General features: G+C 37.6%; 1 protein-coding gene across 2 annotated transcripts in view; it reads right to left on the bottom strand.

The window, feature by feature from the left end:
* larp4b (La ribonucleoprotein 4B) overlaps positions 1–20392 on the bottom strand; it is a 63003-nt gene extending 42611 nt beyond the window's left edge. For both annotated transcript variants that reach the window (XM_084731571.1, XM_084731572.1), the window contains exons 1-2: positions 19710–20392; positions 10457–10590 (exon numbers count right to left, since the gene is read on the bottom strand). In XM_084731571.1, coding sequence (XP_084587697.1) covers positions 10457–10537 — 81 coding nt within the window. In that variant the 5' untranslated portion in view covers positions 10538–10590; positions 19710–20392. The remainder of the gene's footprint in view (positions 1–10456; positions 10591–19709) is intronic.
* Between the last annotated feature and the right edge of the window lie 3571 nt (positions 20393–23963).

Here is a 23963-nt window from a genome sequence, read left to right as displayed (position 1 = left end):
TCTCAGGAAAAATAACTTTTTCTTCGCCTGAAGGCCATCCGCTTACTTCTTACCCATTTCCTTAGTTCCACATTTTTTCCTATTTGAAGAGGTTGATTGAAACCCATCAGGGAACATGAAGACAAATCTTTGTGCTTGCTTTGTGACAGATATAGGGTTCACTCTCTCAATTCAATCCCCTGCATTTCCTTTGTACTGAAGCAGCAGTCAAGTTTCACTACCATCACTGGTAACACTGAGTGTTAAACAGAAAGAATGGATTTCTTTGATGTGGTGTTTTATGAAATATTTATCCATATTTGGTGTATTACCTACAGTAGATATTGGTCAACGTGCCTCCAGTTTGGAGAAGCAGCAGGAGTACCACTGCAGGAAGCAAAGCGATGTACTGCTCTGAACTGGGTCAGCAGCAAAATGGATTTTAGTCACAAAGAAAAAAAAATAAATCAGTATCGGTTTATGTTTATATTATATTTACAAAATTATTCATCGCTTTACCTTGCTGTCAGCAAAGATTTTCTGACAGGAAACTGCTGTAATATAAGACAAATATCGCCGTACAATGCTTGGCTTCCTACACTGCTATACCTGCTACTTCCCTGGGAGCATGCTGACCCCCATCACATGTATGTGACACAATGACTATAGATGAGTGCCTTACACAACCCCACTTCAAAATACCTGAGCAATCCCTTTAATGTTAAAAGCTGACCAAGAATGATTTTCCTCTAGAAACATGAAGAAGCATGATCTTTGCCAAGGAGGAATGATTTGAGGTGCTGGGGCCTACTCTAAAATCATAACTGCCACCAAAACAGGGAGTAATCTGGAACCTGAACACTTTCCTCCTCAAGCCACAGTGCTGCTGCCAAATACAGCACAAGTAAAACTGATTTTCAATCCAAACCAAAAGCCTTGTGACGCCACCAGCCAGAAAAACCAGACACCATGCCAGAGCAGTGGCACAAACACTGTTCAAGGAGACAGCATGACATCACTGGGACAAGGAATACTTATGGTTTTAATCTATCTTACACAGCCACCACAACTCACCACCCACCTTCAGTCTAACCAGCGGCATCCGTTCTTAGGAAATAACCAGAAATCTAATCGACAGCTGATTAAGTGGCTAGAAGAGGAAGCAAGTTTACTCAGCACAGCCAGAATTCACCAGTATCTGGCTTGAGGCTGGTGTAATATCCCACCATGGTGACTGTATTTAGCCTTGACAGTGTCACATATGCTAACGTCAATCAAACCTGTGGGGTTGTGTAGCACCCTGGCAGCTTCATAAGCCATAAGACTGTGCAAATGAACTGAGGAGTCTCTGGAGATAGCAAGTAGGATTACCTACACAGGGGGGTCTGTGAGAAAAAAAAAAAACAGGCATAATCACCTTAGTGCGTCCCCTTACAGTAGGCTTTGAACCCACGTATGTTTGTTCATTTTCACTGCATTTCATGGATAGAAATGCCACATTCTCTACCCAGAAAAGGTTTGGGGACTTAGAAATGCTATTATTTGGTACATCAGTGGTGCCATACATATTATGAGCACAACTCTTGTTTTCTGAAAATAGCATTTTCAATTTGTAACTGTGTAACTCAATTTGTGCAAGTGGTATTTATTAGTTGATAGCTGTAAGCAACAGCAGATTATTAGGGCTACAACAAACCATTATTTTCATAGCCAAATAATTGTTTGGTTATTTTTTCGATCAATTGTCTGTTTTCAAATCTCAGAAAACGGTCAACGTTCATGTTTCCAAAAGCCTAAGGCAACATCCTCAAATGTCTCATTTTACTCATAACCCTAGATATTTAGTTTTCTGTCAAATGAGTACAGAACCCCAAAAATATTCATATTTAAGAAGCTGAAATCAGAGAATTTTGATTTTTTCTTAAAAATTACTCAAACCCATTTATCGTTGCAGCTCTACAGATTACAATTGATTTGTTCTTTATCATTTACTTGGCTCCAAAACAATTCATTCTGCTACTGGACTGGGACTGGACAGCCAAGCAACACAAACAGTCTTGCACATTAATGTTAACTTGCTAATTATTTTGTGTTGCCTACACATTACCACAGTACAACTCCAATTAAATTGTCCATATGGTTTCAGTTTGGTCTTCTAATAGACTGAATGCTGATGAATGCTGAAGCTCACTCTGGTATGGACCAAAGAACCGGACCAAGACCGTTTGAAAAGCTGTATCTTGATTGGCTTCCAAGTGGAGTATGGAGCAGTCTATTTGTGGTCTGAAAGCAAACAACCAACCACAAGATTTCATGATAGAAGGTAATGGTGTGACTTGAGTATGATTTCAAAACCTAATCTACTAGGCTAATAACTTCATCTGCTGATCATGAAATGTCATTGGGAAGTAGTCTTTTAATTGATCTATATAACCCAGGATTTCCACCAGATGTGGCTTTGTGACGTCATGTGGGTGCTGTGGTTTTGTTCCGTCATACACGCAACTGCAATTTCCACCACTACAAATGTAGCATTAATTGAATCAAAATGTAAAGACTGACACATTGCATTGTCTTGTATTGCGTCCCATCGTATTGTATCATGACAGAGCTGAATCGTATCAAACCGAATCGTTGGCCACTTAAAGATTTATAAAATATATCGTATTGTCGAACATGTATTGAGATACGTGTCGAATCATCTCAGTCAGTGAGATACACATCCCTAATAAGCAGGCTACGTAGTTATATAGTTTATTTTCTGTCTGTCTTTATTATCGTGAGTCTGCACGGGGTCCTTTATTTTGAAAACTAACCGGATTCTCCCTGCCTTTTCTGTGCCTGACTTCCTACCCATTCGACCTGCTCTGTGCTAATTGGCACGCCATCCATCAAAAATAGACTTGCTGCGTATTCTCTGCAGAGCAGAGCGCCAACCCACTTCTGGGACATGCTTGAAACGTGCCGCGGCACTTCTGGTGGAAACACAAGCATCGTCTAGAATGGCCGCGAATCAGTCCGAGCGCCATGGTGCAGCCATGACGTGGCACAGCCGCATCTGGTGGAAATTAGGGGTTAGCCATACACTGTATGTAAATCATTGTTGATGTCAGAATTATTAGGATGCCTGTTAGAGCTATGCCATATCATACCATCCATGATAACACTGGTATAAATTTATACGTGATTAAAAAAAAGTGTCATCTCGTGATATCAATTATGTTGTGACACATCCCTTAGTGCACACAGAGCAACAAAACCCAAACATGTCTACATTTTCATGCACGTCAAACTGCCTTGACACTCACACTTTGAACTTGTTTCAATTTTGGAGTGTCAAACAAGGGCCAGCTTTTTCCTGCAGCTGCAGCTTGTGTTTTGGAAGAGCTACATGGAATAAAAAAGGCATGAACGTGAGGAAGGAGTGCTGATGGAGATGCAGCTCCACCTGAAAACAGGTAAAAGAAAAAGAGTGGGAGCGAGTGTGCTAATATGTACAGATGTGCGGACTTGATATAAAAACTTTTTATGATCATGAATCATAATATTACTGTACACTTCTGTGGTGTGTGATTTTTTACTCCAAGTACAACTTGTGTACTTTTAAACATTTAATTACTTCATGCCAATTAATAATAACTGTGAGGGAGGAGAGAGAGACAGCAGAGAGGAGGGAGGGAGGGAGGGTGTGTGTGTGTGTGTGTGTGTGTGTGTGTGTGTGTGTGTGTGTGCAGACTGATATCAAAACTTTTTTGATGATAATATGATATTGCGCAGGCTCCTGCAAAGTTACAAGCTTAAGTTACTGTCATCAATGACAGCAGCTCACTGGATAAGAAGGATGGAAAATGCCCTTCATTTTGTTTGCGCTAATAAATGCTGCTGCCTACAAGCTGCAATCACCGATAAAACGCTGAGCAGTATTTTTTTCTGTATTATCACAAACTTTGTTATCGGAAATTTCCTTCAAATATCATGATATAATTTTGAGGCTACATTGCCCACCCCTAATGCCTGTAACACAGAGTGATACTATTAGTTAAAAATCCCACTGCTGTTAAAACTCTATATTATATTGGCACTCATGAAATGCCTCTTGTCTAATCAAATTACTTGATGTAGACTAATAGTTGTTTAAAAAGTCATGCAGCTAAGGTGCCCAGGTAGCTCAGTTGGCAGAGCATGTGCCCATATACTGAGGCTATGAGTCCTGCAGTGGCCTTGCATTTGAATCCAGCCTGTGCCAGCCTTTGTGTACCAAACAACCATGTTTCCTTTCATCTGGAGAACAAGATTTTTAGGCCAGGAGATTTCTGCAGTACCACAGCACTTCATTATAATGTGGTTTTCTCACCTATTTTCCTTCTTCTTGGTTCTGTGATTTATATACTGCACTTGGCCATACTGCAATTTCAGTACTGCTGCAACCAACTGTGCAGCCCTATTTATTTGTCTTGATGTACTGTTCTTTTTCACAGAAGCAGCCAAACAAAGATCATGTAATATGTTAACTGACAAATTTCCAGTGTAGATACAACAATACAAAATGAGAGGGAGACTATGTTGTCACTCACTGCTATGGATGATACCACTGATACAACATTTGAATATGTGAATTAAATAAAATCAAATCTTTGTTCCCATTTACCAGAACATGTGGTAAGCAAATCAAAGCAAATGATAGCTATATATCAAACTGGATGCTGATGAGATGCACAATCACCAACAGGTTGGGATTCAGTGATACCATACAGTTGTACCAATCAGTCATTTAGGAAGTAAAGAATTTAGTTTTTCAGAGTACCTGTCCAGAAACTTAATATCACTCTCTCTCTGTACTTTGAAATCTTTTCCAATAAAGTCTGTTTATGTTGACCCATTTACATCACCTCAACCTCTGGGGAGAAACTGCAGCCATGACTGATGACTGCAAAAAGATACTGTTTGGTCTGTCTGATGGATGATGACAGGCAGAGCACTAAACTATCAGCTCAGAGGGAACACAGATCCTGACGCAATCTTTCTAAAAATAGTTTCAAAAGTAATATGTACGACAACTCTGCTGGATGTTTCCTCTCTACTACAATTACAACAATTTAAACTAATGAACTACTTGGGTTTAAACAATGGTAAATGTCTGATTAACACCCACGCTGACCTTTTACAAAATTCGAGACACACCCATCACAAAAAGATTAGATGGATTTACGTTAATGATGCTTCATGTGTTGCACATTTATTATAATGACGTGTGGCTACAGAATGAATCTGGAAGTTGCTTCAATGAGGTTTATCTTAAGAATATGATATGTATTGAGGAACAGATTACAGACACTGCCAAAAAACTAATGTACTCATGATAGTCTGTACACACCCAGTTGAACAGTTTTTCTTCCTAGGAACAATGACACAAGGCTCATGGCTGCCTTCTTAAATCAACCATGCCACATATTATTTCAATAAACTATGAAGTGTGTAACGATAGATACATAATTAATTTTCTTAAAAGGTTACAAAACCTGGCACCGACATTGGGGGAGACTCTTGGGTACCCACAGACCATCAATCATATTATCAAAATCAAAATATGGCCAAGTGCAGTATCCTAATTGCAGAACCAAAACGAAATTTTTAAGAGGTCAAATGTGTGAGAAAACAGCATTATAATGAAGTATTGTAGTGCTACAGAGATGCCCAAAAATCTTGCTCTTCAGAAGACATTTGTTTGGTAAAGACCCCAGCAAATATTACACCATCATGATTTTAATAGTCTCATTAAAAATGAAACCTACAATGCAAAAAAATATCATTCTCACTAATCGTACAACATATTGCAATTTAAGTCAAAATAACCACAATATGACTTTTTATTTATTTATTTTTACCACATCGTGCAGACCTATGTAGAGGCCATTTTCATTCAGATATCTTGATGTGAGAGGTCAAGGGATCTGTCTGAAAATGGCCATGTCAGTTTTTGCCTCACCAAAGTTTAGGCTTACTTTGGAGGGTTGTTTAACCCCCTTCCTGACAAGCTAGCATGACACTGTTTTCAAGTTCAAATTCATTTTGGAAGGACGTTGATTTATAAGTTCACTGGTCCTGTGTGCAGTTTTCTAGGACTCTATTTATTTTGGCCTAACATATACTATTCATTATTATCTCTAGGCACTAAATGTAGCTGTTTATTTCATTATTAGAAATGATGCTGCTGAAATAAAACTCAGAATAGGTCGTGTACATTGCTTTTGGAAATATGACTTGTGATATAAACTCTAGAAGTTTTTTCCCTCCCAAATTGCAATCCTGTAAAAAACAAACAAAAAATGCAATTAATCGTAATATCAAATCACAATACTTACGAATTACAAAACATTTTAAATTAGCACCCAAGAATCAGGAAATAAGCACATGGCTCAAGCACTCGGTTGCATGATTACTCATGACGGTTATTTTGAAGGGATGTCAGCTTGCTACAAGTCTTGACATTTGAAAATGTGTTGTATTTATTACATTTTAAACATTGGGATATTGTGCTGCTTTAAAAAAATAAATGAAGTCAAAGAATGATGAAACTTCAACTAATTTTTCAAAGACACCTATATTATGTAGTTCTTCAATGATTACCAACAAGCTAGCAGGGCTACAAAAAATTAGCCCTCAACAGTGTCCCATCTATAATAACCTGCCACTGATATGCTTAAAGCTTGCTTAAATGTTTAATGAAAAAAGAAAATGTAAATTTTTTTCCTGGTAGCTGGTTTTAAAGTTCTCAAATCTTTCACCATGGGCCTCAATGACGCCAAAAATGTAAAGCATTCTCTGCTTACTACACACATGCACAGTTTCATCGACAACCAGCAATTAACTTTGGCAGCTACCCCTGTATTAAGAGGGAAACACACTGATAGAGGTGTAGACAAAGTGTTAGGGCTCTGCAGTCTTTGGAGGTAATTCTACGTCTAGGTCTCCACAGGAGGACAAATGGCATTGGGTGTGTTTGAACTTTTCTTAAAGTGACAGCTGTCATATAACAGTTTTAACCTCTGCGAAACTTCACTGGTTCTTGTTTCTAACTTTCTATTGGTTTACTGTCATCAACACGACAGAATTCTTTCACACTTCTATTCGGTGTTGCCATCAAGTCTTTTGTAGATCAATCAGTCAGATCATAGAAAATGACTGGACAATGCAGGGCAAGTACTTCTCATATCTACTTTCCCTGCCTAGGAGGATCTTTTTCTGGCTGTGTGGTGCATACTTTCACTCACAACTAATTTCTAACTAAAATCCATTGCCTGTTGACAGTATAAAAAACTATACAACACTTCTTTCTTCAGAGAGCAGTATTTATTAGCTATATTATAGCCAACAAAGAAGGGATAAAAGAGATAAAGAAATTGTAAAGAACAGAGGGTAGGACCAGAAAAGTTCTTTTTAAACTTCCTCTACCCCTATTGAATGAACATGAACAATATTATTTATATTCATTATTTGTCGTTAATGTGCTGTTTAGGATCCCGTTTGTCTTTTTTCTTTTTATAGCTCATTTTTATTTTGTTTGTATTATTTTAATATGTTCAATAAACGTCAAACTCAACTCAACATTATATTTAACCAGGAATTCGTACAGATCAGTGAAATGTTTAAGTGCTTTTTCACAGTAATTAAACAGTACCGGTTACTAGGGTTGGGCAATTGGACAAATATATTGTCTATCGACAACGGGTTGAATCCATCGCTGATCGCTTTTTTGGCCAATTTTTAGGGCTATATTTGTCATTTTATTCTACTAATATAATAGTCTGCAGAGTGACAGCCTCTGCTGTGCACCACGCTCTCATCCAGCGGCGCAGTACACACCTACTCAGCCGATTGTGAGTGCGCTGAGCTGAGTGACAAGTGAGAGGAAAACAGCCTGCAGAGTCAGACTCTGTACACTGATTTTGCATGCTGAATTAAGGATTAATTTTGACCTGACCGATTCTTGGAAGAGTGGACAGACTAACAAAGATGGTTTGGTGAGTTTTACATGTTTTTCTGTCGAGTTTAAATGAGGTGTGTGTGTGGAGAGGGTGGGTGGGGGATGATGATATCGCCAATCGCAGATGGATGGGCTGACAATGACAGCTTGGAAAATTTTAGCATATCACCCAACTCTATTATATATGATGGGAATTCCCATTGATGGGCTAATGGAAATTAGCATCACAATAATATTTTAAACATTAATTTTACTTGACATGCTTGAAACAATGTGTGCTCCTACTTTATAACAACCTCAAAGGGTCAAAACTCAAAATTCACAATTTCAAAGTTCAATTTCATATGTAAAGGAGGAAGACTCTCTTGCTGTGTGCAGTTTTCAGCGGCTTTATTCATTCTGGTCTGGCATCTGATTTTTTTTTTCTTAGGGCACCAGCTTGACAAGCAGGAGCAGGTAGCTTACATCAAAAAAATATTTTCTTTACTACTTTTATAAGGAGTATAGCAATGCTGCTGTTGAAATAACACTCAACCAGACTGACTGACATGAGATGTGCAGTGTTTTTGGAAACATGACTCTAGTCTAGTCTCTACAAGTGCACGGTTGAACTTTTTCCCCAAGGTGTTAAAAAAGCAAATAAAAATTGCAATAAAACATAATATCGAATCGCAATACTTGTAGAATCACACAACCTAACAAATCCGCACCCAAGTATTGTGATAGTATTGAATCGGAAGATAACTGTATCATCCCAGCCCTACCATAATAGGTTTCACATACCCAACCCCACCCAACACTCTGACAAGGTCTCAACTTAAGCTCTAGTTTGTATAGCAGATAATGCATTATGTTGATGTTGTCACATCACATGAAGGCATGAGAGTCACAATTTGACCACTGCTCTACTGCAGCCAAGATGCTCTATTTTCAGTCCTGGCCTTCATGCTCCAACAAGGAACAAAATGTCATGCCAATGATCAATAATGCCACTATGACTGCCTGATGAAAACAGAGAAAAAAAAAACAGGTCATGGTTATTTAGTTACAAGAGTTGCTTCTTTTTCTGCCTCATGTTTCTTTACAAAGCACTTTTCTATTATACATAATCAGTGTGGGAAATCAACACCAGTCAAAAGCAGGCTGAGGTTGGTATGACGCTCTCTGTCAATCAGCCAGTTTGGAAGGGCACTGACAATGACTTGGAGGACTTTTTCTAAAAATCTAGGTGGTTGGCACAACAGCTAAAACTATGAGACTTCAGCCACTCCAGCTGATCAACAACAAAAACTCTCGTGTTTTGAATTCAAACATACTGTAGCCACATTGATATGTGCTATATCTACCATCCAAAAGTTCACTTTTTGAAGCCTGTTATGCTGGTAATGCAGGAACTGAAACTTTGTCAGTTTGTTTTGCATCTGTTTAAAACCATCTAAAGACTGACAGATCTAGCATGCAAAATAAACCAGAGCCGGACAGCACTGGTAAAGCTGCTGACACATTGGTACATTTACATGTAAACTTCTATGCTTAAAAATATAGACCACTAAACACTGGCTCAGGGCTCAGGGCAAAGATTGCCCACTTGACCAGGGCAAGTAAAATACCATTACTGGGCAAATAAATCAGGTGGGCACTGACCCACTTGCCTGACTGGGCATGTGAAGAAAATACATTAACACTGAACCCTGCTGCTGAGACCACATAGAAAGCATGTGCAGGTAGTGCCAATAGAGGGGCTGTACTAAATGCTGCTAAGCTTTGTTTGATGCAGTGTATGTGGATGGCAAAAATCGGTGCTCAGATATTCGTATAGACATTTTTCCATCACTGGCCACCTAGGTGTTGCTCAAGTTATGCTCCCACTAAAGTTGCTGCTACTTCTTCTGGTGGTCCCTGTGCCACTTTGAATACATCTCAATCTTTGCTGCAGAAGCTTCAAAGCCTAAAAAAGCTATTAGGGACAACCCTAACCAAGAGTCAACCCAACAGACTCAAAAGCTCACCAGCTATAAATTAATAGTGCACTACAAGAGACCCTTTTACAGTTTGTAAACAATGAGAAAGCTGTGTGCGCATTTTGGCAGCGGAAGTACGGGAGACCACAACAGCTTGTCAAAGGGCCGCAGCAAACACGAGCAGTTTAGATCGCGTCCTCTGTCCAGTCTATACGGCTACTCCCTTTCAGCCTAGTATCAACTGAATCAGGGAAACACCAAGAAAATGTTTTCATCACAACCTGAATGAAAAAAACACTTGTGTTGCAATTAATTCTGAGGTGTCCGTGCCTTTACACCAAATTTAACTGTACTGTAATATGATACATACTGTGAGAAAACATACATTCAACCATTAACCAGCACATTTCAACTAGATTGTTTGGGGGGGGACAACACAAGTGTAAGTGTACACGAGTGCTGTTACACATTAAAATTTAGGGGAGAAAGAGCAGGGCAACTGAGAAAACGTGTCTCTAAATTAAAAACTCACCAAATGAGAGTTCTCTTTTGCCTCTTGTACTTGCTGCACCTGTGGTTCAGCTACAACTTTCGTGTCCTGGTCAGAAGTCATGAGCCGTCTGCTTCTTGGCTCCTCAGGGAGAAGTCTCTGTGTCACCAAGTAAGCTACAGGGGGGCAGAGGGAACAATCAAGTCAGATTAAAGAATGGATGTTTATCACATAACTGTGGCACAATATCAGCTGTTACACGTGTAAGATGAACAAGGCCAGGGGGCAGTGTCCGATTGTTACTTTACAAAAGCCTGTCTTTAAAAAAGAAAAAACACAGTGAACTCCCTCCTGTGATAACAGACATAACATGCTTTTTCATACAAATGTGCCTTGTTTTCTATCGCAGTACGTTTCAAACCCAGTTTGAACATGAAGATAAATAAATTTGACAAAAATAGAGGTTAAACACTCAGTCTTGACCTCAAAATCTAAATTTTTGAGGATTAAGACCCAATAAAGGTAAATTCTTCTTCCCATCATGGTCCTCATTGAATAAGAAAAAGGTTAGATTAAAAGATCTGAAACAAAACAAGCATACGATGAAACTAGCTAGTTACCATTGTACTACTACTACTGTACAGAATACTGTACATTATAGTGAACAAAACAGAAAACACAACAAATTTAGAGTTGCAATTCTAAATCAGATCAACCTTAACAGATGTTTTATTTAATTCATAGGCTATTCAAGTGGAAAAGCATCATTATGTCTCTAAAAGTTGGCCGCCATGTTTACCTTGCAATTTATGCAAACACAAAATCTCCTGGATTCCTTGGCAGGAAATAATTTAAGACCCTGACAGGGAGGTGACAAACAATTTGATTCAAAGGGCTACATTTAATATCAGATTTAGCAGCAGTTTAGCAGTTCTTGTCAAGACACAGAAATATTTAAAAAATAGACAGCATTCAAAGCAACATCCCAATGAAATGTGAAAAATCATCTGTGAACTCTTGCAAACATATTGGTCTGACTCGACTTGCAGGCTTCGGGGAGAGAGAAGAGACATACATTTAAAGGATCAATATCTGACAGTAGTTTGACATCTACTGTAGACAGACTTGTTTATTTGGTTTGACAGGTTTAACAGATCTTAAAACCCATAACAGGAACAACCAAACAGTGAACAACAAGTGACATATTTCAGAGGGGTGCTTCATATCACAGAATTTTTTTTAGGTCTTAAGCTCAGATTTTCACCATGATTTCAAAAATACATTGTATTTCCAGTTGCCTGTGGATACTGTTCACTGGTTTATAGTAAATGAGCTTCTCTTAAAGACATGAGCTGAGAACAACAAGAAATTGCAAATGGAGTTCTGAATATGTTTGTGTACCAAACTGTATTTTTAAAATCACTTTCACTCAAAGTTTGTATTTGATTTTTGCATATTTCCAGATTTGTTTGACCAGATTTTTTGTAATAAAAACAAAAAATAACCATTTAGATTAATTTTAAGAAGGCCATGACCAACACAGTGCTAAGAGCAAGTAAATAATATGCGACCATTGAGGCTGCAACCAACAATTAGGCCTAATGTCCGTTCCAACGATCAATTTATCATTTATTCCATTAAATTAAAAAAAAAGGTCACCAGAATTGTAAGCTATAAACGTTAAACAATTAGTTGACTGTTTTGATGACTGATTAAACATTTAAAGGACCAATGTCAAGGATTTAGTGGCATCTAGCAAACATGTCTTACTCTATCCTTCAAAGCGAGTAGGACATCCTACAATGGCCAAGAAATATGCACAAAAAGCAAAAGGACGAATCTAGAGCCAGTGTTTGTTTTGTACATTCTGGCCTTCTGTAGAAACATGGCGCTGCAACATGACAGACCTCGTGAAATCTTAAATACACTGGGTTATGCTGTTGATTTCAGAACATGACTGGTATGTAAGGGAGAGTGGGGTACAGTATGTAAGAAGCTACATCATTCATCTAGCCAGTAATGGTATTAGTTTAGCTGTCATTTAGGATGACATGAGAAGCGTGTTAAAATTTAGAAAAGACTGATGATGTTCAGGCAAGCATTTACAGCAGATATAACCTGCTGTAGATATAGTATAAGGTTCGAAACTAGGTTTTTCACCACCCTCCAAAAAAAAATTGTTCCACAGCAGCCACACTGACAAGACTGCCCTAAAATGTGTCTGTAGGCAAGTCTCAAAATGCTGGATAATCAGCCTAATCAGTCTATCACCAGCAAATATAACTGCTCTTTGTAGCCCTGGTAAGGAGCATGCAACAAGTGGCTTTGCAGATTTAGGAAATTAGCCATAAGTTAGCGATTTGCTCACAAAAATGGCTGTTAAAGTAAACACAAAATAAAAAATTACCACATAACAGCAATGGAGGAGGCATGGTGTATTTTATAGAATATTAATATTCAAAATATTTAGAAATACTAGGAAAATGAATTTTAAGTGACTACTAACAGAAACATGTGCAGCCTGTTAATATATCATGCTTGGGTGCTGACAAAAAGTAAACAGCACAGTGCTGTCTCATGCCTGCCCTATTCAGCACAATTGACCATCAGTACCCACACAGACTTCAGTTGGTGTGGTGAACCCTCTATAGAGAAATTTGTTTGCATTCTCTCATATTTTTTCTATCAGTTGCCGACAAATTTTGCAGCCCTGGTGTGTGGAGTTTAACATAATTTCTTCATAATTCATCTCACTGGTTCATCAGTTCCACTACATCTGACCTCAACACTACACGTTCACCGAGAAAAAAAGGGAGGAAGACCGCACAGAGTCCAAACATCACTGGAAACACCTTCTTTTCTGTCCTGTTAGAGCCATTTGTAAAGCAGTGATAATCCACCCCAACAATCGGGTGCCTGTCTCTGACACGGTCCCTCTCTGTGTTTGCATACAAAGCAGAAAAAGAATGGCATGGCTGTAAAGCTGGTGACCTTTGATCCACATACTGATTCCCATACACGGTGTGTGTGTGTGTGTGTGTGTGTGTGTGTGTGTGTGTGTGTGTGTGTGTGTGCGTGTCATGCACTGCAATGAATGGGGCTAAACACAACTCTCCATCAGTTATAGTCAGCTATCAAAACAGCTGTTGTGTTATGAGACTTTTCTAAATGGTAGACTTAAACAATGAGTTTGCCAACTGAAATGCACATTTAACTTCTGTGACTTTTGTGTGCCTTTTCAGCCACACCATGGAAAAGCAAATAATATAAATAAAAGGCTGAGGAGATTTGTTAAATAAATATATTTCTGTGGTTTTGGGCTTTGATTTCTGTGTGTCATTCAAAATGCTACTTGGCAACACAGCTTCTTTTCCCTTAAACTGAGCAACTTGTGTAAACTTGGCCATACAGATCGTAATCTGCTACAAATCCTGACAGTTTGTTGTGTTTGAGAAACTACATGCTGTTACTGTTGCGTATAAGCTCTGAAAACTCAATGCTCGATTTCCATTTTTTAACTTCATGGGGGATTATATCCTCCTAGATGACTCACAGAAGCCTTCTTCATACATCTCACTGTTCAAGGGTGCCTACTTGTTTCAGCAAGTTAAATTTAATATTTTTTAAGGCTTTTAAATGTCACAGTTTAATTAAATTTAAGGCCAATTTTGCAATTAACTACACATCAAATGTGAAAATACAGGCATACTCCTCTGAGTAAATACATATATTGTTTGTTTAAAACTCTAAATAAGGCAAAATGACAATAACTGGTTGAGGGAAAAAAAAACATTTATCCATTACAAGGGTAGTGGTATTAATACTGGTATGGTAATTTTTTTTATACCCACCCCTACCTGTTACCATGTCAGATTTCCTGTAAAATCAGATGAAACAAGCCCGTCTTCACATCTTCACAGAGAAAGTTACAGGCATAAGTACATTAGCCAGTTAGAAAGAAGCAGGAGATTTTTTGGGCTTTGTCTCACTGGAGAGGGCAAAACCAGCTCGTAAACAAATACATTAAAGGGATGAGCTGCTTTTTTTTGATAAAAAGGACTATATTTACATTTCTCAAGTGATGCCAGTGAGTTGTTTTTATATTCACAGATTCATGATCTTGATCATGGAGCAAGTTAGTCCCTACTTCATATACATCATGAAAACTTGTAAGTAACATGACTCATTGAAATCGGTTGAGAAATGTAAATCTATAAAAACTGGAGCGCCCTCGTTTACGAGTATATAGGCCAGTCTTGCCTTGTCCAGTTGGCGGTGATGTAGTGCAACAATGGGCTGAAGCGGTCGATGCAGCGTCTGCACTAGCTCCTCCATGTCATTCAGACAGACGCTAGTGGTCACCAGTAGGGGTGTAAGTCACAAGTTTCATCACAATACAATATTATATTCTTTTAAACTACAGCTGCAACAATTAATCAATGATTAATTGATCAGCAAATTAATCGCCAACTGTTTTGATACTCGATTAACTGGTTTGAGTAATTTTTGATATCATTACACCCATAGTTGTTCAAATTCAACTCTTGTTGATTAAATGGACAGCCATTAGGGATGGGTTATCGTTTTTTAAGATTCTACTGATATAGATATTGATACCGCTTATTGATATCTTGATCTGTACTACACAAAGATGTTTTCTTAAGTCTAGAGAATGATGTGTCGGCCAGGACACCTCTGCAACACCACAATATTTAATTTATAATGGCATTTTGACACACATTTCTCCTTTAACAAATATTGTGCATCCTGTGATTTGAAAATTGCAGAAGACCATATTATGATTTCGATAAAACTTTGATTAAGTGTTCAACCAGTCAGGAACTGGTACCAGTCTTTCCCCAACAAGTAAACGTTTAAAGCCTTCTCAAGCAGAGTTTAATACTATTTAAAAGTTTTTAAGGCCTTTTATTAGTAAATATGAATTTAAGACATTTTAAGGAGTTGTAGCCACCCTGGGTTCATCTTAAAACAAGGCTGCTTTTCCTTTGAACCTGACACACTGACAGCTTAGAGATCTGTGACTTAACTGGAATGCTACAAAATATTATATGTCCACCACGCTGTAATTTTAAACTGTCTGACTCAACACTTCTTACAAACACACAATCTACACTGCAGCAGGATGCAAGTTTTGAAAAAATAACTATATTGTAAGTGACTCCGGTCTTGATATTTATGTGATACAGGGCAGAGGGCAATCACAAGACTCCTGACAACGTTTGCAATGCAGTTTGACCTGATACATCCCATAAAAAGACTGACCCTGGTCACAGTGCATGTCATCTCTACAGATGCAGTGAGTCAATCACAATGTCTAGACAAGGCCTGAAGCAAAACACACGCTTTGCTCGGCTCTCCCCCTCCTCTTCCACTGCCGTGTTTCCAGCCTGCATAATCACAAGAGGTGATTTATAACCAAAATGTTACTCTGTTGTTCCAAAATAAGCATGAGGTTCAACCCCACTGGTGTAAAATGCAACAGGGGGCCAACAGGTTTATTTTTAGTCAGTGGGTTGCCGATGGTGGAGGCTGGTTGTTGCAGTGTTGCCAGATTAAGTGTGTTTTAAACAGCTTGTGATCATTTTGGCTATTTTTTTGTTAAAAAACGGAAGCCTTTACATTTTATTTCAATTAAGTTTGACTACGTTCCTACTGACTGGCTCCTCCACTCCTCCAGTTATAATTGATACTGACAGGGTACTAGTACTATCAAGACAATGTCTGTTGATAATGATAACGGATGTCATTTCAGTTTATTATAAGTGGGCTGAAAGTGTTGTTATCTTATTATTTGACCATACCATACTAAGATAAAAGCCTGAGACTGAATTTTGTCAATGACAATTTTCACAGTAAACGCTGGTTGACAGTCTTGTATTTCAAGACTTAATTGTGACAGTGACATAAATGACAAAACTATGAACATTATGACAAAATTTAGAATTGAGACAAAACAGTTTGCTCTGGTGGGGTGGAAAACCCAGGTTCGATCACAGTAATCAGCCATCTCAAAGGACTAATAAATCTGGTTGGCTTAAAAAAAGTACATGCCTCATCCTTGCCAGCAGCCTGTCAGGTCGAAAGAAAAGATAAGGAAGAGGAGAGATGATCTCTGGACACTTTTCTCTTACATTCAAACTGAAAGAAAGATCAGCTGCATCTCTCCCAGTAAGGACAAGTGCCTTGTTGATTTAAGATGACGCAAAAAACACACAACAGACACATGAAAACACATCATCCTTCAGTGTCTGCCAAGGTAATCAGTTATGTAAGTTGATGGATTCAATACCATATATGTTAATTTCCTTTTCCCTTTTCCTATATTTTTAATTTTAGTATAGCTGGTGGTAGATACTGATTTATCGGAGTTCTACTGGGTGTAACATGGCACCAGATTTAGCAGAAGACCTCTGTATAAAAAGTGTCTGATAACCAATAATGATGTGCGAATGGTGACTTATGCCTTTATTTTTTGCATGATATGAAAGGATGTGTTACGGACACATTCTCAGCCTAGATGACTAAACACACAACTCATAGTATGTTTACTTGTCATTGGAATTTTTACAGCCAGGAGGAATATTGTTCCTAAAGATCTTAAGACTTGACAGAGATCATTTTTTAATTACCGGATCAAACTTTCCTTGTGTTCAGCCAACCAAGAGGCTTTGCCATTCATGGGTATTTCTGAGAAGTAAAGAACCTTGTCATAATGAAAACAAAATATGAATCTACTTTTTTGTAGTGGTATGGCAGGTTCAAGACTCTGACTGGGCTATTCGGTGTCAAATCTGGCAACGCTGGTATCAGTCGAGGCATTTTACGTGTTTTAAGTGTGCATCAGTCAGCCTCACACAAATTGCAACATAAACAAAAACTCCATGGATTTTGTCCTTGGTATATAGTGAATGAGAGAAAAAAACTCTTCAGGAATTGTACAAGGGAAAGGTTTTAAAGTCACATAAATTTAATACTACCAAAGACTCCTTTTTTAGTACAGATATTTTGTGAAAAAATGTGGTCAATCTCACATGAATTACTGACAGAAAATCTAACAAAATTACTCAAAACAGTGTCCTCTATAACATATATTCTATAAAGTTCTAAGAGATCTAAGTGGTGGTTCAAAATTGTTTTGTAACCATACCCTGGCACCACTTTTTTGCTTCCTAAAATAATAATTTAAATCCACATCATTATATATACAGCATCCAAGTCTACATAAATTGGCACTAACCCATTAAAATGTTGGCATTAAAAACAGCACTTTCATATTTACTTTCAAAACATCTGTGACTGCCAAATTGGCACTAATGAACAGAATTGTTGGCATTGATGAATATCAACATGTTAGCTTTTGAGTAAAACTTGCTTTCATTACAAAGATACTGCAAGAAAATGAACCCAACAGGTCATTTTGACCCATTTATGCATATAAAGGAAATAATAATTGCCTTTTGCACATTAAATCATGTAAATAACAGTTTCTGGTTGATTGTGGGCATCAGACAAGAATACATGCATACTTAGGATAGGGTATAAGTGACATATTTAAGAGACTAGAACAGTTGAAAGAGTTTTGGTTGCAATTTGTGTCGGGTCTTTTAATATACTTGTACCAACATTTGTCCAGGTTAAACTGATCTGATAAGTGGATGATTATTACAACCAGTTTTGTTTAATTTTTCTTCATTCCTGGTGCAGATTACCATCTAAATGACAGCTGTATATTAATTACACCACCATAAAGCAATGAAACAAAACACTTCACTATTCACTGAATTTTACTGACCATTTTAAAACACAGAGCAGCTGTTTCAAACACTGTATGATTCAAATGCAGTTCTGTAAAAAATGTAGCTTACTGCATCACATTGGCTCATTTTGATAGCTTGTCATAGTATTTGAAGAGAAAAAAAATTTAAGTGACAGAAAATTACTATATTACTTTTTTCCTGTCATATTAATATGCACTTAGGGCCAGTGACAGGTAGCCAGCAGGAAGTATACAGGTTACTGTGAAGCAAAGTATCATGAGAGTAAAATAATATGTTTACAATACATATATAGCCAGTTTTCCATATGTTGTCATGTACAAAAGCATGCAAAATATACACTTTAAGTTAGATCAGTAAAGTTAACCAAAATATTATCTAAACCAATATGCCCAAGTGTAACTGCAGCAGTTTTTTTAATAAGAAAAATGTTTGACAAAACAGCATTATAATGAAATATTGTAGTGTTGCAGAGATGCCCGAGAACTACAGATCTTGTTAGGACCCCAACAAATATCACATCATCATGCCTTTAATAGTTTTCTTGGTGAAAATGGAAAATGAGATGCAAAAATTATTGTTGCCAGTAACCACGAATCACATTGCAATACTGGTCAAGGTACTCACAATATCGTTTTTTTCTGACTACTTGAATAGTCGGCTGCATACCAAACAGCAAATATAACAATAATAGCAAATTATTAACACAGCATTTGCATAGGAATGATTCTGCCCCAAGCTTATTGATCCATATAAAACAACTGATAATTAAAAGATATTTGCATTGTACTGGCCATTTCAGAAAAGTAAAGTTAGGACCAAAATGACCATGTCAGAAGGGGACTTCTGCGGCGAGTTGAAAGGTTCAAGACTCTGATTGGACTGTTTGTTGTCAGTCAAATCTGGCATCACTGGTCACTAGGCATCATCCCTATCCCTGTGGGAGTGTTTATGTCCATCTAACCAGCCTTCCGCATATCTCACATGCGTTTGTTTGGATCAGCTTTACCAGTCAAACACTGCAAGTTCTACTACAGACGCAATGCAGGCGTATTTAGTAGCTGACACAGCCGGGAAGGACTGCAGCTCACATGCCATGCCCATGCCAAGGGCCATGCACACTGCACAGCGACACTCCTTCAGCACTGGGCAATACGCAGGTTTTATGAGGGCGATGTACAGGCTGAGGTTGGGTAATAAATAAACCTAAGTGGAGGCGTTTCACTAACTGATAGACCATAACATTATGTTGTAAAGTTGACTAGAAGTAGCAGCCATGTCTAGTTAGCTGGCTTGCAGCAGCATCCAATGAAAGATGGCGACCTCCGGCGTGATTTCGCGGATTCCCCAACCCCCCCTCATCGTTTTGAATCAAGCTAATATTTAGATAGCAAGTAAGCTAACTTCACTTGACTCCACAGAGGAGTGATATGAGTCAATCACTGTGTTTATTACTCTAATGCCCACTTTGACAAACATTAAAACAGTTTGTTACTCACCTGTCAACTCTCACTGCACGGCAATGCAAATACTCTGGTGGTGGTGGTGGCAGCTGATGGTGGTGCTGGACTGAGGCCTTGAATTGGCTTCCAGGCTAAATACGCAGGGTATTAGCTAGCAGGCTATATCGAGCACGCTAGCTTGGAACAACCGGCTTACCGCTTTAAACCTCACCACAAACAGTCTTCAGATGTCAGGGGAAACAGTCAAGACCAAAAAACGACGCCCCCCAAAACTGTCTGCAAAAACGGGCTCTCCCCCGACCAGCACTGCAAGCTAGTTAGCAAGTAAGCTAGCTAAGAGTTAGCTAGGTGGCTAGCTAGCTAGCTTGCCTATCAACTTTGTGCAGTCGGGCTCGATAAATCTGGCACCGGGAATTTCACGCGAAGCAGATTCCTCACGATCAACAGCAGGCTCTAACGGGAGGGGGGGTCCGAAAACAACCGAGAAACCCTAAAGCCGAGGAACAAACGTTACTGGTCTCAACGGTTCCGATCGATCAAACACTCGTTACAGCTAAAGATGAGAGAGAGAAGGGGGATTTGGAATGGAGAAGTCGCCGTTTCCTTTCCCTTTCGTGTGCAGCATAAAGATCGTCTATTGTATAACAGATGGAGCATTCAAACAGGACTGTCTCCGTAAGTGGCCTTTATGACTGAGTTTCTCAAAAAAAAAAAAAAGAAAAAAATAACTGGGGACCATTTTTGGGATATATTTGTTATTTACACTTCTGCTTGGTTACATGAAAGAACAACACAAAAGAGAATTGTATGCAAATTATATTATACACAAATTAAAAATATTTGCACCATGTCAACAAAGAATAACATCCAGCCACATCAAGAGAGTCTGTTTGACTTGACAAGCACATGTCAAATAAAATGCATATAATTTGAAACAATATACACTAAAAATATATAAATAACAGCAAATCTAAAATTAGCCTAATACTATGGATATAACAATCTATTGAAGATCACAATACTGTGATAAAAAAAAATTCTCAATATCAGTACTGTACCAAAGTGTGACAATATATATTGTGATATTACATAATTAATTTTTTGTTTTTTGTTTTTTATTTTGTTGTATAAAAGGATTGTTACTGACAGCTACATTGTTTTTGTTTTGCAGTTCTACATACATAACTGAAACACTGATTAACTCACATGCAGCCAAAGTGCTTCACATAGCAAAATTAAAACAGACAGGAAACAAGTAGAAACAAACAAACTAGCAAAGAATAATAAAAAAATATATATTTTTTTTTTTTGCAGGAATAAAATTACTATATAAAATGTTTTTTTAAATGATAAAACCCTAAGGATATAACTAATGCAAAAAAACAACTATGTTTGAGGCTTAAAGACCAAAGTTATGACATTATTCCATATTTAAAATTAATTATTCACTTTTCTTTAAAAAAAACAACAAAAAAAACAACAACAGAGCTTTCCATTCTGATGTCCAAAGGCAATGAATTACACAGTTTAGGAAGATAAAAACAGTAGGAAACACCCCTGATGTATGGAGGAGCAAAGAGGAGCAAGGTCATTCAAAGTTTTATAAACAAGTAAAAGATTCAATTCTAAAACAAAGACAATTCATGCCAGGTTTTGCTCATGCTTAGGTCATGGCAGGGAAAACAAATTTTTATACAAACAAAAATCATGTACATGTCAGATTTATTTCCGTTATTTTTCAAGTCATAAGTCTTTGTTTCTTAATATTGTGATAAATATCATATTGTGAAGTTTTTATCATGGTATTATCATACTGTCAGTTTTTGAAATGGTTACACCCCTACCTAATAGTGTAAAAAATAATAAAATAATAACATTTAAAACAACAATAATAGACATAGGCTGGGACTTGAATATGATAGGCACAAAAAGTTGTTTGCAAAAAGGAAATAGTTTGTGTAAATAAGTAATGTCAAATCTTAAGTGCAGGCTGTAAAAACACCCTTTGTAAATAAATAAATAAATCACTTTTTATATCATGATCTTTTAAAGGAATGAATCTGAACATTTTTCATGGATGGATACGGATCCGAGAAGGTGCCAAATGAAAAACAGTCTTTAGTAGAAAGTACGGGCTCTGAAATTAACTCAAAGACTAAACGTAAAAGGTTGTCCTCTGAAAGACATTTCTACTGACTGTTTCTGTGCAAAGCTAACCTCATCTTTTCTCTGCAGTCGAGTCTCCTTCTCTGATCTGTTTCATCTTGTTATGTCTTTTCCACTGTTTTCATGTTGTTATCATATATCTTGTTTCATTGTGTTTGTCTTGTCACAGAGTTTACAGCTTGTTACATCACTGATGTCTTGTGGTGTTTTAATCTTATGTTGTTTTCACCTTGTTTTGTTGTTTTGTCTTGCTACATCTTTTTCATCTTATGTCTTTTACATTATTTTTGTCTTATGTATTTTGTCCTGTTACATTATGTTCATCTTGTTACAGATTTTCATCTTTTTACATCTTTAACCTCGTTTTTGTTTTGTTGCACAGTCATCATTTTCATCTTCTTACCTCTTGTTACGTTGTTACCTCCTTAAAATCTTGTTACATCTTTTTCATCTTATGTTGCGTTGTTTTTCATCTTGTTATGTAGTTTTCATTTTGTTACATCTTTTACATTGTTTCTGTCTCATTGCATCTGTTGTGTGTGATATGCACTGATGGATGCACCATGAATTGTCTTTTCTATGTGGTCTGTCTTGATGTTGAGAATCAATCATACAATTGTGTAAAATAATAATAATAATAATAATTCCCCTCAAATGTATTAAAACTAAAGTAACAAGCCTGTTTTGAAAATGGAAGGAGTAAAAGGTACAGATATTTGTGTTCCAGTGCAGAGAGTAAAAGTAAAAACTTGCCTGCCTGAAAAATATACACTGACAAAATATTTAATATTCATTTACTTCCCACCTCTGGGTTGTTTTTATCTGTCTTGAAATGGTGACATGGTCATTTGTTGCTATCAGTGTTGTAGTAGATGTTTCACTAAGAATATGGAGAGAGTTTGGTCTAACAAGTGGGCGGGGTGCAGGTGAACTAAAGACGAACAGCACTCAGGTTATCGGAGTGAGACCTCGTCGTCTTTTTCTTCTCTCTGGTGCAGCACTGAACCCGGAGCTGTCACACATAGCTCGAGCTCCCGCCCCTCCTCCTCTCTCGCTCTCACAGCGGGCCGTCCTGATTGGTCGAGACTGCCAGTGGGCGCACGCGGACCCACTCGTGATCCGCTCGGGTGGGTGTGTCCCGAAGACAAAGGTGGCCGCTGATTGGTTATTCCTCGATCAGCGCGGATCACAACAAATATGGAGTGCAGTCGTTTCCGGGTTGGGAGGTGTCTTTCCTCACAACACAATAACCCAAAACAAACAGTTTATTGGAGTCCCTCTCATATGTTTAAAGGATAAGTCTGGTTATTTTTTATACCATTCTTTTATTACTGTCAGTAAAAGCCACAAAACAACGCAAAACAACTAAATGTATCCTTTGATATATGATCAAACCCTGGGATAGGGAAGACTGGGGGCATTTGTAACATTTTTTTACATTTTCCTTTGTAACTTTCAGATCACTTGATATACACTTTTCACTTTGATGAAAGTAACATACATATGTGCACTAATTAATAATGGAATTGATATATTTTCAACAAGTACAATACTATAATATTAAATTTAATGTAAGAAATCAGAGAAAAAAAGCACACCTCAAAGTAATCGCATTACTGCTGCAGTGTCTAATAATGCTAATTAAGATAATTTTGTATATGGTTCAAATGTCAGGCACCATTTGTGTTCAAAGCAAAAGTCTTTGCAGAGGAGTAGACCACCAAAGTTTCTGCTGGTAATTAGATTTCAATCATTTGAATTGAATTTAAGGTAATTTTACTTTGACTAAAATATGTTGATTTTCTTATATAATAGTGTGTCAACACACTTGATAAAATATTGTATGCTAGCTAGCAACACCTATATTTGCATAGTTTATTCATGTTTACTTTAACCTTGAGATAAAATTGATGTAAGTTCAAATTAGCAGTCATTTAAACTTTAGACAGCAGAAGAAAAAAATGTCCACTCAGAAAGTGACTTTCACACCCCAAAATCTTTTTATTCAATATCAATATTGGCCATGGGAAGCAGGTTATTATCAGCCATCCGTATCAGCTGAAAAAACAATCCATATTGTACATCCCTAATATTATTTATCTGCTGAACTGAAACTCTGCTACC

The sequence above is a fragment of the Lutjanus erythropterus genome, chromosome 12 (genome assembly GCF_056507025.1).
Source record: "Lutjanus erythropterus isolate fLutEry1 chromosome 12, fLutEry1.hap2, whole genome shotgun sequence".
Lineage (NCBI taxonomy): Eukaryota > Metazoa > Chordata > Actinopteri > Lutjaniformes > Lutjanidae > Lutjanus > Lutjanus erythropterus.
The sequence above is the reverse complement of the archived record's forward strand: the minus strand, read 5'-3'. Positions and strand labels throughout refer to the sequence as shown.